We start from the raw sequence: 23,661 nt of genomic DNA, 5'->3' as shown, positions 1-23,661 counted from the left end.
GTTCATGTGCAGAATGGGAATTATGTTCTGATTTAATTTCGTAATTAATTCATATATATTATGTTAATCTGCTTAATTAATTCAGTAGCAAAACAATCAAACTCATCAACAACAAATAACAAGTCGCGTAAGGCGAAATTACAACATTTAGTCAAGCTGTGGAACTCACAGAATAAAACTGAACGCACTGCATTTTTTCACAATGACCGTAGTCCGCCGCTCGTACAAAAGGCAGTGAAATCGACGAGCCTGTTTAGCGCGGTAGTGGTTGCGCTGTGTTGCATAGCACGCTTTTCTGTACCTCTCTTCGATTTAACTTTCTGAGCGTGTTTTTAATCCAAACATATCATATCTATATGTTTTGGGAATCAGGAACCGACAAGGAATAAGATGAAATTGTTTTTAAATCGATTTCGGAAATTTAATTTTAATCATAATTTTTATATTTTTAATTTTCAGAGCTTGTTTTTAATCCGAATATAACATATTTATATGGTTTTGGAATCAGAAAATGGATGAAGAATAAGATAAACGTAATTTTAGATCGTTTTATGAAACAATAATTTTAATTACAATTTTCAGATTTTTAATGACCATAGTCATTAATTAATGTTTAAGCCTCCAAGCTGAAATGCAATACCAAAGTCCGGCCTTCGTCGAAGATTGCCTTACAAAAATGTCAATCAAACAATTTGATTGAAAAATGAGGGTGTGACAGTGCCGCCTCAACTTTTACAAAAAGCCGGATATGATGTCATCAAAGGTATTTATCGAAAAAATGAAAAACACGTCCGGGGATATCATTCCCAGGAACTCTCATGTAAAATTTCATAAAGAGGGTGGGACTGTGACTGAGCCTGTACCCTGTAGTAGTAAAACGTGTGACCAAAGTGCCACGCCCACACGTAGTGAACAGAAACTTAGCAACAGCTTCACAGAATTCAAAGAAACAAACACTGACAAAAGTTATATTGAAGATGTTACTGCAGACAATGTTCCACTTGGAAACAGGATCATTGATATAGAGCTTCTAAATTTAAACATCTCAGAAAACTTGGTGTGTCGCTTTTGCAAAGAAAGTGTAAAACTGATTGAAACAAAGCGAGTAGGACTCGCATCAGTTTTTGCATTTCACTGTTCCAACATAAACTGCAGTGCTCAAAGAGATTTTCCATCATGCAATTCAACACTGCTCTCTCACTGGCTGTGGGAGTCTTCAATGATGGTGCAGCCAATTATGCATCAGTTTTGAGGCAGCTAGCGCTAGAAGTGGGTGGGTTCACTATATCCTGGTGCCAATTGAAAGATGCGAAAATAATTTTTTTTTAAATGCCCAAAGACAGTCCCAACAAGCAACACATGAAGCCAGAAGCACCAAGAGACAGCAGAGATTGCAGGCAGATGAACAGGGGGCAGAGAGGGAGGGATTACCCTACATGGCTGGAGGCCACTGAGCATGGAGGGGAAGGCATGGCCTCTTTTTGTCTGTTTTGACGGTTGAAAAGATAACGCAAAAACGCAAGTTTTTAACGGTTTTGACCAGATATTTTAAAAACTATCAAAGATATTTTCTTCAAATTTAGGGCACAGTTTTAGAACACTAGTGGCTGGCTTTTGTTCCTCAGGCATAACTAAAACTCTTCATATAATGAAAATATGGTATGTTTAATGTTGAATTTTAACGTCAAAATAAGTACATTTTCTAAAAAATCAAAACAAACAAAATAATCATGATGCAAGGTAGCCAGAGGAACAAAAGCCAGTCCTTGAGGCATATTTTAATGTCCCCAAAGATCTAAGCCCTACTCCCTTTAGTGTTAATGCAATCATGTATAAAAGAATACAATATTTCATTATTTCGTAATTAAAAGTGAGGAAGAAAATTTCATTTTTAGCACATAAATATTGGAGTTACACCCAAATTAAGAACTCTAGGTGAAAGACCATACAATTTTGAACATGTAGACCAAATTTCATGCAGAAAGAACAAAAACACAATTTTTTATGATTTTTTGCAATTTTTCGCGAGTCTTCAGCTGATAGTGCCACCTTTAAGTCATTTAAAGAGTTCAACGCTGCACAGGAAGCGGTCAGGGTGTTGATGATTGCTATGTGTCCATGTGGAGAGAAGGTCTTATCCCATGTACAAATTCAGTTCACCCGGGTCTGAGATGGTTAGCCGAAAATGAGTGTGCCTTTAACAGTCATACACTCACAGCTCAGAGCTGCAGTCACCTGAAGAGGCAATCTAGTGGGGACAATGCAGTGTTTAACTTGTTATTTCTGCTTCGTATGGTCTCTTTCACGTCTCGTATCAATTCCGTATTAGACAAGGGAAGGGCTTTCACAAAATTGATGAAGCGTACTCTGACTCGAAGGTTAACGATCTGAATATGGAGTCAATGAACTTGCATGATTATCATTTTTTCAAAGAAAGCTCTGAAATGATCTAGTGCTACACGAACATGAATGCATGTATACACTCGAGGTATAGTACTTTGCCTTGCAAATAGACTATGTTCGGTAATAACTCTTTTGGGTTAGTATGGGTTGTGAAAGAGTGAATACTCTTGCTTTTATTGAGGCAAACTTTCCCACGTAACGTCGCATTATAGGCCAGTCATTAACAAAGGGTTAAATTAAGAAAAGAATGGTCATAATTATGGGTTAGATTAACTCCGGAAATTTGGATCGGAAAAGATGTGGCAGAACGTTTACTGACAACAGTACCGATGGTACGCATGGTAACGGATATGCAGTGCGTCCCGGAACCCTCTCTTTTCAATTTTAGCTTGTCGTTGGACGTACGTACCCAATCTGATAAGCATCGCTCCACGGCAATTGCCAGTTGTCTCTCTGACCGGACGCTACAGTCCTACGCGAATCTATCAAAACAAGAATACAAAGTTATCTCCCATATGTTTTTCGCGAGTACTGATCTTAATTTGAGATCAGTGTTCGCGAGACGAAAATGATTGCAGATTGGCCGACTTCGACAGTGATCTCCGTTCTGTTCTTCACAGTTATGATAAAGACATCCTTCTAAGGTCAAAACAAGTCGACATTTTGGGACTGCTGCCGGAAGGAGATCGTAATATATGGTTTCATCACTGTCAACTGGTTACAGAAAAAAATCGTCTGCTCCAGTGAGCGCCGAAACCAAACGGTTGATTATCACGTGACACTTTTGCCATATTTGGTTTAAACATAAGTTTATTTTAACAAGGGTTACAATCATGACATGTATACAAAGTTCACAGAAACAGCAACAAGCTAGAAGCTTATAGTGGTGTTCCTGCATGACAGTACAACATAAGGCGGTAACGGGTGAAACATTTGTCTCAATAAACCAAATCTATTAATAACGTAATGAACGTTGCATAATGATTATAAAGAAAGACAGTAAAGGAAGGAAGGAGGGAAAGAAGATGAATAAAAGAAGAGGGATGGGTAGGAGATGTGCAGAAGTTAAAGTTGTTGTCCGGCTTGTAGAGCATTTATTCTGACTTGCCCAAAGCGGCCTGAACGTTCAATGAACGAGTGTACGGTGGAAAAAATTTTCCTGTTCAAATCTAAAGAATACTGTCTGTCTCCGTTTAAAAGGTGGGGGAGGTGAATTGTGTGATTAGGGAGGGTATGTATAGTTTCTTGACGTGCTTCGCGATAATTTGGACAATCGAATATGAAGTGTTGTACGGATTTTGCCATATTTGGAGTTGTTTGCACAGTAAATACAGCCGCGAAAAAGAGCTCGCTTGAAACTGTCTTACATGTCAATTCCTTTGTAATTTAAAAATTACAAAACACCATGAAAAATCATTATCGACGATCGCGAATCTGCTTATATCAATAATACAATACAAAAAGCTCTAAATATGTTAAAAAAAATATAAAAAAATCGGTTTCCTTGCCAGACAAGGAAACTCAAGGCATCCTGTCAGGGAGAGAATGAGCCGAACTCATTTTGACCTGAGTTCAGGATGGTACGTACCCTCCAACTCCAAGTTCTGGTACGCGTCTTAGGTATCAAGCGATGAAATGGCCATTAAATACTAGATCCAAACTGTCTCAGTGGATAGCGATTTTGACACTCGATACAGGATTTGAAGTGTCTAATCTTTTTTAAACATAAATATGATAACTGGTTTAAAAAGTAAAATAGCATATAATCCATGAGTAGTGTTGTAAACAGTTAATTGCACTGTGGTACACTTAGGATCAACAACTTGCTACTCAGATATTCCGCGCTGCATCCACATTATTCGAAAAAAACACCCAACCGTTCAATTATTTTTCTGATCGAATCTCACCACTCACTCAATCAGTATAAGCGTGTAGCTTGTTGTTGATCCTAAACATGATTATTATATATCATATCCATAGATTGTTGAATAAAACACTGTTTAAACAAATCTAACCACTGGTAGTTCTTCCAAAAAATAAACCAGAGTTAACTTATCAATTCCAACTTCTCATTTTCCAGTGACAAGTAGTGTATACGGCAGTCAACGGTACAAACAAAATCGAAGTCTAGAATCTCTGTTGGGTATAGGAATGTTCGGTCTCTAAATAGTATGGCTTGGTGTATTAAACCTACTGGGAAATTGACATAAAACGGTCGTTTGTCTTGACCAAAGGAGTGGGGTTCAATTTCCAGGAAGCCTTGTTGGATGTTGGAAAACTATCAACAGTCGCGTAGACCCGTGGGATGTACATGTACTTACTTTTCAGATTGGTCTTTCGGAGTGAGACTGGAGACTATAACGCACTTTGGTTTTTCAAGATGTGGAACACAGTAAAGCCCATGTGTAAAAATGTATTAAAAAAACATTAACAAAACGGGGGGAGGGGGGGTGGGGGTCGTGAAAAAAGATGAGTTTCAGTAGTTTTTTTGTTATCGCTCTACACATACACACGTACACAGACATACGCCACCACCATCGTCCCGATTCCCAGTCTATCTGAAGACATTTAGTCAAAACCTGACTAACATTGGTTATACCCCCAACCCCCGCCTCCCCTTACCCCACCTCCCCTTCCCCCATCCCGGGCACCACCCAACCCCCATCCCCTACCCTCTAATAGTAGTTTTGGAAAATTACAAAAATCACATTTTTGAAAACTTCAACGATCGAAAAGACTTAGACGAAGTTCACAGCAGAACAGCACATACAACACAAACAGGAAGCCTTACAGTCTAGACATGCATTTTGCCTCACCAAAAACCCGGGGGCCGGACGGGAGGGGAGAGAGAGAGAGAGAGAGAGAGAGAGAGAGAGAGAGAGAGAGAGAGAGAGAGAGAGAGAGAGAGAGAGAGAGAGATAAAAAAAGACAAACAGTTTAAAGGCGAAAGACACTACTGACCAAAACAGTTGCCGCCAACAGATTTTCAAAAATTGGCTTTCGAAAGCGAAACTGAACAAACAAAGGAGACCGAAACGAAGCTAACAAAAGACCACCAAGCATAACAACAAGACAGCTGAGAGACTCGATCGACAACTTCAGCTTTGATCAAAATTCAGTCCAGACTAAACTGACATGCTCTCTAAGGACTACAGTATTGTTCAAAATCCACAAAAGCGTCTGACATGGAATCTGTTTCTCACAGAAACCTTCAGCCATTAGGGGCGTGTACAACGAGTATCAACGTCTCTCCCCCTCCCCCAAACTGTGTTTTAATGACACGCTGCGTACAGAGTGTCGCAGTGTGTGTGAAAGGAAACTTTCACTTTAGCCACCGTCAGCCTCCCATTGAAAGCAAGAGAAGAAAGGGGAGAGAAGCGATCGAGGGAAGATCAATGCTGAGGCTGTCGGATGTCATTTCATTTGTCCTTCACTCCGTCCTTTTAGCTGCTGTGTCCTATCCTCCTCGGGCTATATTCAGTCTCGGCTAAGACCTTTTCCACCCCCACCCCCACCCCCTCCTTAACTCCACCTCAACTCTCCCTTTCGGATGTCCTGAAAATATACCTTCCTTGGACAATTTTGTCCAGTGATACTTTTTTCAGTCTCGGCAAGGACCTTTTCCACTCCCTCCCCCCCCCCCCCCCCTCTACCTCCCTAACTCCACCCAACCTCTCCCTGTCGGATGTCCTGAAAATATACCATCCTTGGATTTGCTTTTTGTCCAGTGACACTTTTTCAGTCTCGCCAACGATGATCCCCCCCCCCCCTCCTCCTTTTCCCCTCCCAAACTCCATCCCACCTTTTTATTTCGGATTTTAAAAATATGCTTTTCTTGGATTAGATTTGCGTCCAATGACCAATTGTAAAGATGCTCTTATCCCATGTAAGGAAAAAACGAGTCGCGTAAGGCGAAAATACAACATTTAGTCAAGCTCAGTCGAACTCACAGAATGAAACTGAACGCATTGCATATTTTCCGCAAGACCGTACACTCGAAGCATCGCCTGTCCACCGCTCGTGGCAAAGGCAGTAAAATTGACAATCCAGAAAAGCGCGGTAGCGGTTGCGCTGAGGAGAAAAGCACGCTTTTCTATATATCTCTTCTTTTTAACTTTCTGAACGTGTTTTTAATCCAAACATATCATATCTATATGTTTTTGGAATCAGGAACGGACAAGAAATAGGATGAAATTGTTTTTAACTCGATTTCGGAAATTTTATTTTAATCATAATTTGTATATGTTTAATTTTCAGAGCTTGTTTTTAATCCGAATATAACATACGTATATGTTTTTGGAATCAGAAAATGATGAAGAAGAAGATAAACGTAATTTTGGATCGTTTTATAAAAAAATAATTTTAATTACAATTTTCAAATTGTTAATGACCAAAGTCATCAAATTAATATTCAAGCCTCCAAGCTGAAATGCAATACCAAAGTCCGGCCTTCGTCGAAGATTGTTTTGCCAAAATTTCAATTAATTTTATGGAAACATGAGGGTGTGACAGTGCCGCCTCAACTTTTTACAAAAAGCCGGATATGACGTCATCAAAGAAATTTATCCCAAAAATAAAAAAATAAACGTCTGGGGATATTATACCCAGGAACTCTCATGTAAAATTTCAAAAAGATCGGTCCAGTAGTTTACTCTGAATCGCTCTACACACACACACACACACACACACACACACACACACACACACACAGACACACACACACACACACACACACACACACACACACACATACACCACGACCCTTGTCTCGATTCCCCCCTCTACGTTAAAACATTTTGTCAAAATTTGACTAAATGTAAAAACGCATGCATATGAGCACGTCTGTGGTGGTTGGTGAAGGAGTTGCAGCCCGCAAACGAAAAACAAGGCGATTGCTATTTTAATTTTCGTCCAGGACTGTTCTTTTCCTCCCCGACGGATGTTGTTTTAAACGTTCTTCGTGCTTCCCTTTATGCTCTTTCATCTGTCCATCGCTGTTTCTCTGTGTCCGTACCGTTGCGATCGTCCTCTGGCAGTTTTCAGTCTCGCTCCGGACTGAGTGTCCATCCCCATCGGTGGGTTGTTGACAATTAGCGTAGGTCTTTTTCCGGGTCGATTTCACTTTGTGTTTCTGCCATATGTTGTCTCACTCGGGGGCGAGGAGAAGGGTGTTTTTGTTTTTTTGCTTGTTTTTTTTCCCCGTTTGTGTGTGTGTGTGTGTGTGTGTGTACGTGTGTGTGTGTGTGTGTGTGTGGGTGAGCTGGAAGGGGGGAAAGAAGAGGGAGTCGTTTTGCCAAAGGTGTGGAGGGTATGTTTGTGAACGGAAGCGGGTTTAGTGAGGGGGGGGGGGGGGGATAAACGGCGTAGGCGTGGGTAAGAGACAGAAAGACGGAGAATAAGAGAGAGAGACAGAGAGTGAAAGAGAGGGGGGGGAGAGAGACAGACAGACAGGGAGTGAGAGAGAGGGGAGAGAAGGACAGAAAGACAGAGAGTGAGAGAGAGGGGGAGAGAGACAGACAGACAGGGAGAGAGAGAGAGACAGAGAGAGAGAGAGAGAGACAGAGAGAGAGAGAGAGAGAGAGAGAGAGAGATAGACAGACAAACAGACGGAGATAGAGAGAGAGAGACAGAAAGAGAGACAGAGACAGACAGACAGACAGGCAGAGAGACACAGAGAGAGAGAGAGAGAGACAGAGACAGAGACAGAGACAGACAGAGACAGACAGACAGACAGACAACAGAGATAGAGAGAGAGGGAGATAAAGAGAGAGAGAAACAGACAGAGACAGACAGAGACAGAGAGAGAAAGCGTCTTTCTGTTTGTCAGCCAGACAAGAGAAAAACTAGGCAACCGAGTGTGTGGCTGTGAGAGTGACTAAATGATCGACGTCGTGTTTACGCGTGTGACCAAGTAAACAATGACAGCAGTGAATAAACAATTAGGAAGCTTACAGTTCATTGTTAATTCATTTACACAGCAATAAGAAAAAAGTACAACGGAAACGCCGCAAACAACGTTTCAGCTGCTGAGAAAATGTTAATCAAATATTAATGATCGAACTTTGGCAGCACGAAAATGTAGTAATAAGAATAGGCGCTGGAAAGGAATACACTACAGCGCTTATACTGTTCGTAACTCCACACAACGACACTCACTGCTCATACTTATTTATTTATTTATTTTATTTTTATTTATTTATCATACCTTCTATTGCATTATGTGGCAATATCAAATCAGAACAAATCGCAATCATTTTTTCTTTCAAAGAACAACTCGACCAAGCCGAAAATCAGTGCCCATATTTAACGTGTAAACCGAGATATTTCAATAAATGTTGAGGCCATGCAATGAATAGAAACTCACAAAGAAGGCAATCAAAAAACGTTTAAACCGAGGTCGGATTTTCCGCAGCTTCTCTCTGGTATAGAGGATGAATCGACCGAAGGAAAAAAAAAGCAAATTTGCGGGAAGCAATAAAAATAACATTCAAAAGAGGAGGTGTCAAAGGGGAAAAGAAAATCAGACAGAAGGGGAACCACAAACATGAAAAATTAATCCATGGATTGACAAGCATGCCGGCACATCAACCGCACACTGAGTTAAAAATTAAAGGGGCTGTTCAACTTACAACGGCTAGCGATGTCGTTTGGCGCAGGCGGTCGACAAAATGCTAAAACCTCTATCAATTCGCCGAAAACTCTTCCGTCATGTCGGCAGAGCTATAACGAAAGCGTTTCACGTTTCACGTTTCAAGCGTTGACGCCAATAACTGCCATGGAATGCATAATACAACATAGGAGCACAGCAAGGTACACTTTTAGATGTGCTCATACACATAAAATCCACTCGTGCGAAAACATGAGTGAACGTGGGAGTTTCAGCCCATGAACGAAGAAGAAGAAGAAGAAGAAGAAGAAGAAGAAGAAGAAGAAGAAGAAGAAGAAGAAGAAGAAGAAGAAGAAGAAGAAGAAGAAGAAGAAGAAGAAGAAGAAGAAGAAGAAGAAGAAGAAGAAGAAGAAGAAGAAGAAGAAGAAGAAGAAGAAGAAGAAGAAGAAGAAGAAGAAGAAGAAGAAGAAGAAGAAGAAGAAGAAGAAGAAGATGTGCTCTTAACTTAAAGACACAAACATAAAGTGGCGGACAATATTTTAAATTCGTAATATTCATGTACGTATTTTCTTATTTTGGTTTCATTTCAATAGCTGGCTTTATAATAGCCGACGGTATCACCTCAATACAACATGCATCTATATGTTCAGTACATCACTACATAAAAGTTCTCCCTAATATTTGGCTGAAGTTTAATTCAGATAATTATAAGCAACGTTGATCTAGTCGAAGGCCCTTCTCTCAAACCAAAACACAAACTCCATCAGCTATCATCGAACAGTCTCGCCACCAGCTCATAATCAAATCCAAGGCTATTTCCGCAACCCTTAATCAAGTAGACGGCCGGCAATTACCATAAAATAATTAGCGACGCCGGGCCCTCCTATGCCGGGGGTGCTTCGTCGTTTCTTCAAATAATCCCGGCAAACCGAATCTGAAACAATCAAACAGGAAAACCAAGGTCTGATTGCCGAAGACGGTCTGATGAGTTTTCTTAGCGGTTCCTTTCGAAAACGGGACGCTATCCGGTTTGTGTGTGTTAAACGTGTCTTGGTTTGAAGGCATTGGTGGTTAAGGGGTTAAAGATTTGAAACTGAATGTTGTGAGGTATTATTTGTGGATGAGGTGTTGTACAATGTACGTGGAAGGGAGGGAGGGGGGGGGCGGAGAGATGGAGGGGGAGAGCTGTACGTCGATATGTTTGTCTATGTGCCTGACTGACTGGGTGAGTTTTACGTCCTCTTTGGTCTAGTTGGCCTATCTTGGGACGTGTGTATGCAGGATTTACTATGTGTTTTACGTTCTCTTTAGTCTTATTAACCTATCTTGGGACGTGTGTATGCAGGACTTACTGTGTGTGTCACAGTCTGCGTTTGTCTATATGTTGGTTGGTCCTGTTTTTTTTGTTTTTTTTTAGGCCTATCTATGTGTCTATGACGGTCTGTTTGTCTGCGTCCGTGTATCTGCGTTTGTCTGTCTGTGCATGTGCGTTAATGTGTCTGTGAATATATGTATGTAATTATGTGTATATGTGTCAAGCATCTGTATTATCTGCTTCTCCAACATAATGTCTTTCTTCTTCTGCTTCTTCTGCTTGTTATATGTCAAAGCAGCACCCCCCTGATATGGCCCTTCGTGGTCGGCTGGGCGTTAAACAAACAAACAAACAAACAAATTCTTCTGCTTCTTCTTCTCCTCCTTCTTCTTCTTCAAAATACTGAGGATATCCCTACATACAAGGCAACTAAATAAAAACAGGGATGGGTTGTTTGGCAAGCTACTGCTTTGTCTGCGTGTGTGTGTCTGTGTGACCCGAGACAAGTGAGGATACAGGATACACTATCCATCCCGTACCACGTGTAGAATATCGTCGCTACTGAAAAAGTTGAAAATTCAAACCATTGAGGAAAATGTCGTTGCCAAGATAAAAGTAGAACACAACTTGAACTGAAGCTGCCAACGAACGATGATGAAACTACGTATAGTGAGTTAAAAAAACAGAAAGACATTAAATCAACAATTTTGTTTTAAAAACTCAAAGGAAAGTGACAAAAAACGTATGATACAAACGGGAAAGGTGACACAGAGTCAGACGGAAAGATGGCGGTGCATTCCAGGAGAGTGTCAATCAAGGGCGACTACTCCGAGCACACAGCTAGGTCAGTAATATTGACACACACACACACACACACACACACATACACACACACACACACACACACACACACACACACACTGCAGCAAGTCGCTAATTGTCTTGATCAATACTGCAACTGTTTGTCTCTCGTCCCTCTGTCTTTATTGAATGGGATTGAAAAAAGGGAGGGAGAGGAAACAGAAAATGTGCGCACTGAGCGGGAGTGGGGGAGAATTTGAATTAGCTGAATTGGACTTGAAGTCTTCAGTCATCCAAATTTCGCTTTTAGAGAGGGAGGGGGGGGGGAAGTTTGAAGAGAGAGTGAGGGGGAGACGGGAGAGAAGGAGGAGGAGGAGGAGAGAGGGACAGAGATTCTCTACTTATTAGAGGGGAAATAGTGCTCTTTTGACCTCAAACACTATCCTGCTGTCGTACACAATGCACACATTTTTAACGGTGTTTAACATTCACCTAGCCACTAGCTTAGCGCCCCCTATAAACTATAATTGGAAGAGTTTAGAACACATTTTAATAAACACATTTCAAACAATTCATTAAACAAACATAAAAAAGCATTATAGTCAGACATACACACAGGCGTACACGCAAACAGACAGACAGACAGACAGACAGACAGACAGACAGAGACAGACAGACACTAACACAGACAGAGCACATCCACACGCACCAATTTCGAGTTCCATAAGTCTAAGACTTTCCTTGATTGAGCATGAAGTTTACTCCAAAGTGAAGGCTTCGCGAAGTGTACGGACATTTCAGTGCCGAAGCTCAGCGTACCGCTAAGCTTCGTAAAGTGGACTTGGCGAAGGCGACTTAGCCAAATTGATATATAAAGAGTTGCTGTTTTCAACAATCATAGATATTGAATAAGGATTACATGAGACTAAAGTACACTTCCATTTTATAAATAGCGTGCAGGGGAAGATTGTTTTTTTTTTCAGAACTAGTTTAGTGACAAACATGTGTCAACTGAGGCTAGAATTTGACGATACCGTATGTTGTAAATACCCTACCCCCCACCCTCCCTCCCCTTCCCGAACTGTCTATTTCTGAAAGTGCGTGGGAATAAAGAGAGTAACGGTCGTAAAATGTGCAGATTCTTCAAACAGAAGAATACTATTTGAGAATAAACCTAATTATTTTGATTTCATCACTTTGACGAACACACGGTTATTTTGACAGTTTTGACATCACACACATGACCCGTTTGCAAACGTAACAGGTAGAGGTCATTTAATGAAGTCTAAAAGATCAGCTAATGGTACAAACAAATTTAACATTGCATGGAAAATCACTGTTTGTCAGGCACTAACCCAAAACAAAACGATGTCTGTCAGTCTGTGGGTACAACTGACAAAAAAGGAAACTTTAAAAAATGGGTGTTCCTCCGATAGCACAGTCAGAGTGTCAAACCTTGAATTTGTTTCGCAGACTAATAACGAAAGCAAGTACACAAATAACGGTGTCATTCATTCAAATGCATGTTATCTGCTTTTATAATAACTTTGGGAAGTTTTCTTGTGTTTTATTATGTTGCTGTGTATGTGGTCTGAAAATAGATTATTACTTCAGGGTTTTTTTGCTTGTTCGTTCATGGGCTGAAACTCCCACGGCTTTTACGTGTATGACCGTTTTTACCCCGCCATTTAGGCAGCCATACGCCGCTTTCGGAGGAAGCATGCTGGGTATTTTCGTGTTTCTATAACCCACCGAACTCTGACATGGATTACAGGATCTTTTTCGTGCGCACTTGGTCTTGTGCTTGCGTGTACACACGGGGGTGTTCGGACACCGAGGAGAGTCTGCACACAAAGTTGACTCTGAGAAATAAATCTCTCGCCGAACGTGGGGGCGAACTCACGCTGACAGCGGCCAACTGGATACAAATCCAGCGCGCTACCGACTGAGCTACATCCCCGCCCATTACTTCAGGTGAAGACGCAAAGGCAGTGAATTTGACATTCTGTGCACTGGCTCACATTGTTGTGATTGCACAAGTCGCAAAAGAACTGTAAGAAAACAGGGAAGGGAAATAACGCGGAACCAGTCTGTATCAAAGTTCCATACGCCTAATCGGTCCCGTATGGCCATAACGGTTTAAGGGACGTTAAAAACCAACGACAAAGCATCCGCTCAAAAGCAGAAAAATATCACAAAGAGAAGACAAAAATCAAACAACAAATCAGCAAGACACAAAGGAGTTATAAATACATGAAAGCTGCATCTAATGACCAGCTCTCCCCTCTAAAACTAATAATCACACAGTATTTTGTTGTATCAGTCTATCATTCAAAGGAAGGTATCCCCGACTCAAAACATGCATTGTCGAGACACAAAATAACAGTAAATCAAATCTAAGCTTAATCTAATCAGCTGATAATAGATCCCTTCTATCCTAAAATCCCGCTTTAATTAACAGCATGTCATTGAATAAGGTCTTCCCGAACCAAAGAATTCACTTACAAGATACAAGATAACAGCAACAGAAACTAAAAAAAGACAAAGAAAAGACAACCACCAAATTAACGAGACACACAATAAACCATAAACACACGAAAGCTGCATCCAATCAACAGCTAGTGCCCCTCTCCCCTAAAAGCCCGCAACACCGCAGTATTTCTATCAAGCCCGTCATTATGGGAGGGTCTCCCCAACTCACATCAAGCTCATGGGGGTGAATGTATGGCGTCGTTATATCCCCATCACTGTTCACCCTGTGGGAACACTGGAATATTTCACCGACGCTCCCCTTCTTTTATCTCCTGACAGGTTGAGCTATCATCTGCTTTGCCCTTAATCACTTGTGAAGTTTCCGCGGTGTGTTTCTGGGCATACAGTGGTACCCCGCTTTTAAGACCCCTCCCCGCCCCTTCAAGACTTCCGGGCCTTTTTTTTTAACCCTCCTTCCTCAGATGTTCTGTTCATAGCCTCTGTAATATAACCTCCATTTTAAGACCATCTCCATTTTAAAGGTGGTCGTCTACATTTTTGCTTTTTTTCAATAATCTTATGGTTAAATTTCGATACAAAATTATGTCAAATGATGAATGAACCATGGGGAAAAAAATTATAGAAAAAAATAGACGTAAAAAAATATTTTATTTTTGGGTAGCGTGACTCACGCTTCCAATATTTTTGTTTTCTGTTTGCTGAGAACATGTGCTTTGCCTAAAAATACTGAACAATCAAATTCATGTCACTATGCTTATAGCCACGCCCAAACAAATGCAGCAACAGTTTGACACTGGAGCGCTGTCCACGCTTTTTTATAAACGCACGAAATGTACGGGATTTGAGAGGAGTTTTGCGCTTGGTATTTTCCAAATGCAGGATATCCTTCTATGAGTACTACGCTGGAATACTACAATGAATTTTCAAACGGCTACGCTGGCTTCGTCTTTCCTGATCGAAAGGGGGTGTATTGTTGATATTTGTAGATAATAGACTCTGCATTTTAATGGTCAAATGGCAATTTCGGTATAAAAATGTAGACACGGACCTTTAAGACCTGATTTTTTTTTAGATTTATGAAGGTCGTCAAGGGGGAGGGGGGGGGGGTGTTCCACTGTACGACTATCAGTGGTGAGGGTTTGTTGGTTGTGGTGTTTTTGTGTGGATGGCAGGGTTCGTTAGTGCCGTTAGGTGCTCTTTGTTTCGCGTGTGACGTTGACGGAGTGAGTAGTGAGAACTGGTGATGAGGGAGGATTGGGGTATTAAGGGGTTCGGCTGTCTGTCTGTCAGTCTGTCTGTCAGTCTGTCTGTCTGCCTGTGTGTGTGTCTGTCTGTCATAACATTATGTGGTTTTTATCCATCTAGTCTTTTTTTTATGTCCGTTAGTTTGTCTGTATGTGCGCATGTGTACGTTTGTGAGTTTATGTGTGTGTGTGTGTGTGTGTGTGTGTGTGTATGCGCGTGTGTGTGTGTTTGCTTGTGTGTGTGTGTGTGTGTGTGTGTGTGTGTGTGTGTGTGTGTGTGGGTGTGTGTGTGTATGTGTCTGTGTCTGTGTGTCTGTGTTTGTGTCTGTGTGTGTGAAATATTGTGTAGGTATATATGTATGTGTGTGTGTGCGTGTGTATGTGTGTCCGTCCGTCCGTCCGTCCGTCTGTCTGTCTGTCTGTCTGTATGTCCAAGACTGTGCGCACCAGCACCAGCCAGTAACTTGGTATGCTGAACACAGTTTTGAATGGCCACCCGATACATCATTCATTGAATGTTCTTAATGACTTGCAAAACAAGGAACTCCCTGAAGAAATTGCTAAAATAAAAGACTTTAAAAAATAGAAGAAACAACAAAATCTCCAGAGACATTTCCTAAAACAGAAGAGCTCTCTTTCGGAGAAAGTTCAAATCTGTAAGTGGGTATTTCGGTCAGATTCGGAATGGCCGCAAAATAGTTGTGTTTGATTTTGCGAAGTTGTCCTTTCAGAATGAAGAAATCAAAAGCAAGATTTGCCTGTGTGCATGGACAATTTACCTTTTTCCAGAATGCAAAATAGTGAATTTGACTCGCAAATAATGTGTGTATTCATCTTACTTAAAACGCGATAAACGTGAGCTAAATTCGCAGCATTCGTAATATTTAAAGGCAAACGCATACTTTGTTTTTATGTATCAATTTTAAATGTGTCAAGCGCAAAGAGCATAATTGTAAAGTTATGATGTTGCGTTATATAAATGCTCATTTATTATTATTTAAGTTATTGAGACATCCCAGTGCACTAAGGGATTTATAGAGCAAATCGAGAAAATTCATTATTGAACGAAGCGCATAGCGCTGAGTTCAATAATTATTTTCGAGATTTGCTCTATAAATCCCTTAGTGCACTGGGATTGTTTCAATAACGATATTGTCAGTACCGACAGAGAAAAAAGAAGATTCAAAACGCACATTTTGCAACGCGCATTTGGATAGGCGTAACTGTGTGGTCAGGTTTGTGTCAGATCTACTTTTGTGTGGGCTGTCTCAAGTGTGTCGTGCTTTCGTCACACGCAAACTCTTGTTATATTTAGTCAAGTTTTGACTAAATATTTTAACATCGAGGGGGAATCGAAACGAGGGTCGTGGTGTATGTGCGTGCGTGTGTGTGTGTGTGTGTGTGTGTGTGTGTGTGTGTGTGTGTGTGTGTGTAGAGCGATTCAGACTAAACTACTGGACCGATCTTTATGAAATTTGACATGAGAGTTCCTGGGTATGAAATCCCCGAACGTTTTTTTCATTTTTTTGATAAATGTCTTTGATGACGTCATATCCGGCTTTTCGTGAAAGTTGAGGCGGCACTGTCACGCCCTCATTTTTCAACCAAATTGGTTGAAATTTTGGTCAAGTACTCTTCGACGAAGTTCGGGGTTCGGTATTGCATTTCAGCTTGGTGGCTTAAAAAGTAATTAATGACTTTGGTCATTAAAAATCTGAAAATTGTAAAAAAAAATAAAAATTTATAAAACGATCCAAATTTACGTTTATCTTATTCTCCATCATTTGCTGATTCCAAAAACATATAAATATGTTATATTCGGATTAACAACAAGCTCTGAAAATTAAATATATAAAAATTATTATCAAAATTTTTTTTTCGAAATCAATTTAAAAACACTTTCATCTTATTCCTTGTCGGTTCCTGATTCCAAAAATATATAGATATGATATGTTTGGATTAAAAACACGCTCAGAAAGTTAAAACGAAGAGAGGTACAGAAAAGCGTGCTTTCCTTCTCAGCGCAACGAATACCCCGCTCTTCTTGTCAATTCCACGTGCACTGCCTTTGCCACGGGCGGTGGAGTGACGATGCTACGAGTATACGGTCTTGCTGCGTTGCGTTGCGTTCAGTTTCATTCTGTGAGTTCGACAGCTACTTGACTAAATATTGTATTTTCGCCTTTCGCGACTTGTTTTAATTTCTGTTGGTAAATTCCAGTGTAGCGTTAAACTAAAAAGTGATGATCGTTCATAGAGACCTCATTTAAACTCGGAGAAAGGACTGTGCTCTTAGTTATTTGCGATTCGAAACCTTCATCGAGCTTCGACAGATTGACTGTGCAAAGTGTTGCCCCTTGCCAAGGTCGACGGTAAGCACATTTTCAAAATAAATGTGGCATGTTTCCCGTGTGGTATCTTCACTCATCGGGGAGTCTGGAACTAAATATGAACGGTAAGAATGCTCTGAACCCTACACGTATTGTATCCCCATCGTTTTATCGTTCACATTTGCCCAACATGTTAATTTGCTGAGCGGGATTTATGTCATCTGCTAGGATATGGCAATCGAACCACTGCACTGAGTCTCATTTCAAAAACAAAAATTGCTCGTCACGTTGCACTGAGTCTGCACGCATGAGGCAGACTGGTAATAAGTCTTATATATATATATATATATATGCTAAGAACGTTCTAAACCCTACACGTTTTCGATTCCGATTGTTATTGCCTTGAAATAATAATTCGGGAAACATTCATTTACTGAACAGATGCAGTCGTATTTCAGTGTAGTCTGCTACGTGCTGATCTAGCTGCTACGTTATCGGAATAACACTTGTGTTTTCTGTTAGCTGCTGGGAATTGTATCTGTATCTCTCTGTATCTGTCTGTTACGCTGCACTTGTAGAATAAGTCATCCAGATGTCTGGCATTGTTGCAGCGGAGTGGGGGGTGCGCAGCTAGTTCTTTATCGTCGTCTGGCTACTGCCAGCGCCGACTTGAAGCTCTCGGTCGATGCCGAGGTTACAGTTTCTTCATCTAATTGGTTCCAGGCCGCTACAGTCTTTGGGAAAAACGAATGTCTGTATTGCTCAGTGTTACAGCGTGGCACAGTGAAGCATCTGCTATTGTTCCTGATGTAGTTGTCTACTGGATTCGAGGTGCTAAAGCCTCTGGAAGATTGACGTGGACGAATGAGGCGTCCTGGTTTTTGAGAGATCAGGAACTTGTCAGGCGGGATTGCCGGCACCAGCCCCTCAACCTCTTTGTAGAAGGAGGTTAGACGCAGGTGTTCGCGACGTTCCTGGAGGGTTGGTAGTTGGAGCTTGTGTAGGAGCCCAGTGACGAAGCCAGGAGTCGTGGTTCTGTAGTCACCAGAGATGAAGCGGGATGCGTTCCGCTGTATGCGCTCCAATCTCTCGACGTCCTGCTTAAGGTATGGGTCCCAGATGGTGGCACCATACTCAAGAAGAGGGCGGATGAGGGCAAGGTAGGCGTTGTGCCTGCAGTTTGATGGGCAGTGGCGCAGGTTGCGGCGGAGGAATCCGAGGGAGCTGTTAGCTTTCTTCGTGATGTAGTTGATGTACTGGGTGGGCCACTTCAGGTCGTTCGAGAACTGAATGCCAAGGTAGGGGTTCGTGGGTACACTCTTGAGGATGGTGCTGTCTAGGGAATAGAGGTAGGAGGAAGGGGTTTTCCGTGCTAGAGTCATGACGTAGCATTTTGTAGCGTTGAAGTGCATGCCCCATCTCTCTGCCCAGGATTCAAGGCTCTTCAGGTCTTCCTGGAGGGCGATGTGGTCGCTGAAGTCAACGATCTCCCTGTAGAGGAGGCAGTCATCTGCGAAGAGGCGCACTTGGGACTTGACTGCATCCGGGAGGTCGTTGATGTGGCAAAGGAAGAGAAGAGGCCCTAGCACGGTGCCTTGCGGGACTCCAGAGTCGACAGTGGTTGGGGCGGAGGTCGTGCCTTCCACAACTGCCTGCATGGTACGTTGGGTGAGGAAGGTCTGGAGCCAGGCGAGGATGGAGCCGGAGATTCCGTAGCTGTTGAGTTTGTGGAGGAGACGATCATGGGGTACCGTATCGAAGGCTTTGGAAAAATCCAAGATGGCCATGTCGACTTGGCGCCCCCGGTCGTATGAGGATAGCAGGTCTTCTGTTGTTGTCAGGAGCTGGGTCTCTGTGGAATAGCCGGATCGGAAGCCATGATTTAGATTTGTCAGAATGTTGTTGGTTTCAAGGTGGGATAGGATGTGGCGGCTAATGATGTGCTCCAGCATCTTACAGGGGACAGAAGTGAGTGAAATGGGGCGGTAGTTGGCTGGGCAGTGACGGTCGCCTTTCTTGAACGCGCACGCGACGTTGGCACTGAGCCAATCTTGTGGGAGACGCCCAGAATCTAATGAGAGCTGGTAGATGGCGGACAGGGATGGTGCTATGTGGTGGGCTAGGGTCTTAAGGACGATGTTGGGGATGTTGTCGGGACCAGAGGCTTTGTGGGTTTGATGTTTTGAAGGAGTTTGGCGACACCGGCTGTGGTGATACTGATGGGCTGTATGGTGGCAGTTGGTGGTAGAAGATTTGGCAGCGTGCTGCTGGTACTCTTGGTGAAGACAGACTTGAACTGTTTCAAAAGAAGGTCAGCTTTGGTCTGGCTATCACTGTGGAGTCTACCGTCTTCTTTTAGCGGGGCCACACCTGTCGAGTCTTGCTTTTTCGCCTTGATGAAGCGCCAGAAGGGTTTGGAGTCGTTCTGGTCTAGTCCCTCTTGGATGGTGCCATTGATGTACTGCCACTCGGCACGCCGGAGCTCTCGTCTGCAGTATTTATGGTAGTTCCTGTAGGGGGACCAGCTCTTCGTAGTCCTTGCACGCTTTAGCAGTTTCTTCTTGCGCTTGAGCATCCTCCTGATGGAAGCGTTGAGCCAAGGCAAGTTCTGGGGTCGCCGCAGTGTGAAGGGCGGGATGTTTTTCTCCATGGAGCTAACGAGGAGGCTCTTGAACGTTTCCCAGAGGGTGTTGACGTCCTTGCCTGCCTTGTATTCCTCTTCAACTGTGCTGGCTGCATCGTCCATGTCCTTCTTCATGTTGTCCCAGTTGGCCTTCTTGAACTTGTAGCTCTTGCGCGCTTTCTGCGGGGTAACCTGGGGCCTGGTGTTGAAGTCTGACACTACGATGTCATGGTCTGAGATGCCAGGGGCGCTTACAGAGGACTTTACAAGGGAGGGGTTGGAGGTGAAGACCAAGTCTAGGATGTTGGGGCCACGGGTGGGGGTGTGTTGGATTTGGGTGAGGAGGGAGGAGGAGGTGATGTCGATCAACGACTGCTGTATGGCGTTATCTCTGCCGGATGAGGAAGCGGTGTGGGTGGACCAGTCGATGTTGGGGCAGTTGAAATCACCTGCTAGGATGACTTCTCGTTGGAGCTTGCCGTTGTTGGTGAGCTTGTCAATCGACCTTTGAAGCTCGGTTAGGTCGTGCTGGTTCCGGTCAGGCATGTAGAACGCTCCCACATGGAGGTCCTTCCGGTCCTTCAGCTTGACTCTGACCCACTCGATCTCGCAGTCGGTGACGAACTCGGGCTGTTCGACAGAAGTAAGAGACTTGTGTACAAGGATGAAGACGCCGCCCCCTCGAGTGGTTCGGTCGTTCCGGTACACATCGTAGTAGTCTGGAAAAACTTCCGCCGACTTGATGTGGTCTTGTGATGGGGACTTTCCTGGTTGGATGCCTCGCAGCCAGGACTCCGTACCGCAGACGATGTCGGGCTTGACGTAGTGGAGGGACGCTGCTAGCTCCTGCTTCTTGGAGTCGGCGCTCTGGCAGTTGACAGTCATGACTCTTAGGTTGGATTTTGGCGGAAGGTCAAAGACGGAGGAGCTTTCAGATCTGGTGCTTCTCTGGTGGGGTGGGGGTACTGGGGGTGGGTGGAAGGTGGAGTACTACGTGAAGAATTTGAGGTCTTCGGGCTGCTGGCTCTGGGTGGAGAAAAGGGGTCTATGGCTGAAGATGTACTGATAGTCTGGCTAAGGTTCTGGAGGGGGTAGTAGTAGTTGGAACAGTCGAGTTCATAGCTTCTGAAGGTGAAGCTGTCGCAGATGCAGCTGTTGCATCTAGGACAGTTCCAGACAGCTGTTGAGCGATCAAGGTCGGTCCGCGAAGCTCCCACATCCGCACAGGAGAAGTGGTACCAGATGTTGCAGGCGTCACAGCAAACACAGTTCCAGGACACCTTATGGTCACACAAGCTGCAGATGTAGACAGTCGGTGGGCCGGGGTTGAGGTGAACATCTCCTGATAATAGCAAAGCGAATGCAAACATGCACGGGTTTGATGGAGTTGGGTGGGGGGTGGAGGTAAAAATACGGCGATACTTGCCTACTTTGTATAGCCTACTAACTCATCATTTGGTAATGTGGATAATAACCTATATGCCACTAACATGGCATAATTATGATAGGAATCTTCGCAAGTCGAAACTGAAAAATTAGACACAGCCGGTTCTATTTTTAGATCAGTGGCAACTGTGGCACAGTCACATGCAATCTGTCAGAAAAAAACCCACTTCTGCTTTAATTGAGAAGCAGTAAATTTATGGTCATAATCATTGGTATTGTGGAGAATATAAGCTACATGTCATTAATTAATTCTGAAGATGAGAGTACACTCTCGCTTAGGCAAAGGGCGGAAGAATACGCTCTGTGGAAAAGTTAGCTCACTCCAAGAGTGCGCTAACAGTTTTAGCGCATCGCCATTAGCCAATCAACTGGTTCACATCAGTCATGTGACACCAGTACTTACTGACAATTATTGTTATTATTATTATTATTATTATTATTATTATTATTATTATTATTATTATTATTTAAGTTATTGAGACATCCCAGTGCACTCAGGGATTTATAGAGCAAATCGAGAAAATTCATTATTGAACGAAGCGCATAGCGCTGAGTTCAATAATTATTTTCGAGATTTGCTCTATAAATCCCTTAGTGCACTGGGATTGTTTCAATAACGATATTGTCAGTACCGCCATAGAAAAAAGAAGATTCCAAACGCACATTTTGCAACGCGCATTTGAATAGGCATAACTGTGTGGTCAGGTCGTGTACAGTAAAGATCTACTTTTGTGTGGGGTGTCTCAAGTGTGTCGTGCTTTCGTCACACGCATTTTAATTTCTGTTGGTAAATTCCAGTGTAGCGTTAGTCTGAACAGTGATGATCTTTCAGAGAGACCTCATTTGAACTCGGAGAAAGGAATGTGCTCTTCATTATTTGCGATTCGAAACCTCCAGTCGAGCTTCGACGGATTGACTGTGCGGAGTGACTCCCCTTGAATTGACTCGAAGCGGTACTCGACGGTTCGCACATTTTCAAAACAAATGTGGCATATTTCTCGTGTTGTATCTTCACTCATCGGGGAGTCTGATACTAAATATGAACGGTAAGAATGCTCTGAACCCTACACGTATTATATCCCCATCGTTTTTTCGTTCACATTTGCCCAACATGTTAATTTGCTGAGCGGGGTTAATGTCGTCTGCTCCTGGGCAATCGAACCACTGCAGTCTGCACTGAGTCTGCATGCGTGATATATGGTAAGAACGTTCTGAACCTTACACGTTTTCGATTACGATTGTTCTTGCCTTGAAATAATAATTCGGAAACCATTCATTTACTGAACTGATGTAGTCGTATTTCTGTGTAGTCTGCCACAGAGTCGATCGAGTCAGTCTTCCAAACTGGTCTAGCTGGTACGTTATCGGAATAACACTTGTGTTTTCTGTTAGCCGCTGGGAATTGTATACTAACTCATCATTTGGTAATGTGGATGATAAGCTACATGCCACTAACACGGCATATGAGAAGAATCTATGCAAGTCAGCGAAAATTAGATGAAACACAGCGGCTTCTATTTTTAGATCACTGGCACTGGCACAGGCACATGCAATCTGTCAGAAAAAAACCCACTTCAGCTTTAATTGAGAAGCAGGGTATTTATGGTCATTTGGTATTGTGGAGAATATAAGCTACATGTCATTAATTAATTCTGAGGATGAGAGCACAGTCTCGCTTAGGCAAAGGGCGGAAGAATACGCTCTGTGGAAAAGTTAGCGCACTCCAAGAGTGCGCTAACAGTTTTAGCGCATCACCATTAGCCAATCAACTGGTTCACATCAGTCATGTGACACCAGTACTTACTGACAATTATTATTATTATTATTATTATTATTATTATTATTATTATTATTATTATTATCATTATTATTATTAGTATTACTATTATTATCTATTTTTTGAAAAAGCAAATTTACTTTGTTTACGGAATGCGAATAGTGAATTGCTTCCTGTGTAGAGTGTGATTAATCAATTTGTCAGATTGACTCTTCTGTCCGTTACTTATGAAACCAGTTCACAACAAATGATCATGCTATACACAGAGGGGACATAGCCCCGAATTTACCCCGTGGAAGTGACGTCTCACACTGAAAGAAGAGTGACCATTTCAGATTCACTCAGTTGGATCGTGAAACGTCCAAGGGGCTAAATGGTGTTAATGTCACGCAAAGTAGCCAGCCAGGCTGTTGACTGTGTGGTATGTGTCAAAGACGGGCGAAGTGGCGTGGTAGTAAGTCGTCGGCCTCCTAATGGGGAGGTCGTGAGTTCGAAAGGGTAGGGGCCAGCATGTGTTGGAAAGAGAACGGAGGGGTGTGGATGTCCCAAAGGGGGGGTCAAGTCTAATTCCCTGACTTTGTACTGGTAAAAGAGGTGAACACGTTGGTTGGTTGTGTCTTTA

At 42.6% G+C, this 23,661-nt stretch overlaps 1 protein-coding gene across 1 annotated transcript; it reads right to left on the bottom strand.

Moving 5' to 3' along the window:
* Positions 1-19,312: 19,312 nt before the first annotated feature.
* Positions 19,313-20,701, bottom strand: LOC138982909 (uncharacterized). The gene has a single exon (XM_070356337.1). It carries the CDS (start codon positions 20,699-20,701, stop codon positions 19,313-19,315), a length of 1,389 nt encoding a protein of 462 aa, XP_070212438.1.
* Between the last annotated feature and the right edge of the window lie 2,960 nt (positions 20,702-23,661).

The sequence above is a fragment of the Littorina saxatilis genome, linkage group LG1 (genome assembly GCF_037325665.1).
Source record: "Littorina saxatilis isolate snail1 linkage group LG1, US_GU_Lsax_2.0, whole genome shotgun sequence".
Taxonomy (NCBI): Eukaryota; Metazoa; Mollusca; class Gastropoda; order Littorinimorpha; family Littorinidae; genus Littorina; species Littorina saxatilis.
The sequence above is the reverse complement of the archived record's forward strand: the minus strand, read 5'-3'. Positions and strand labels throughout refer to the sequence as shown.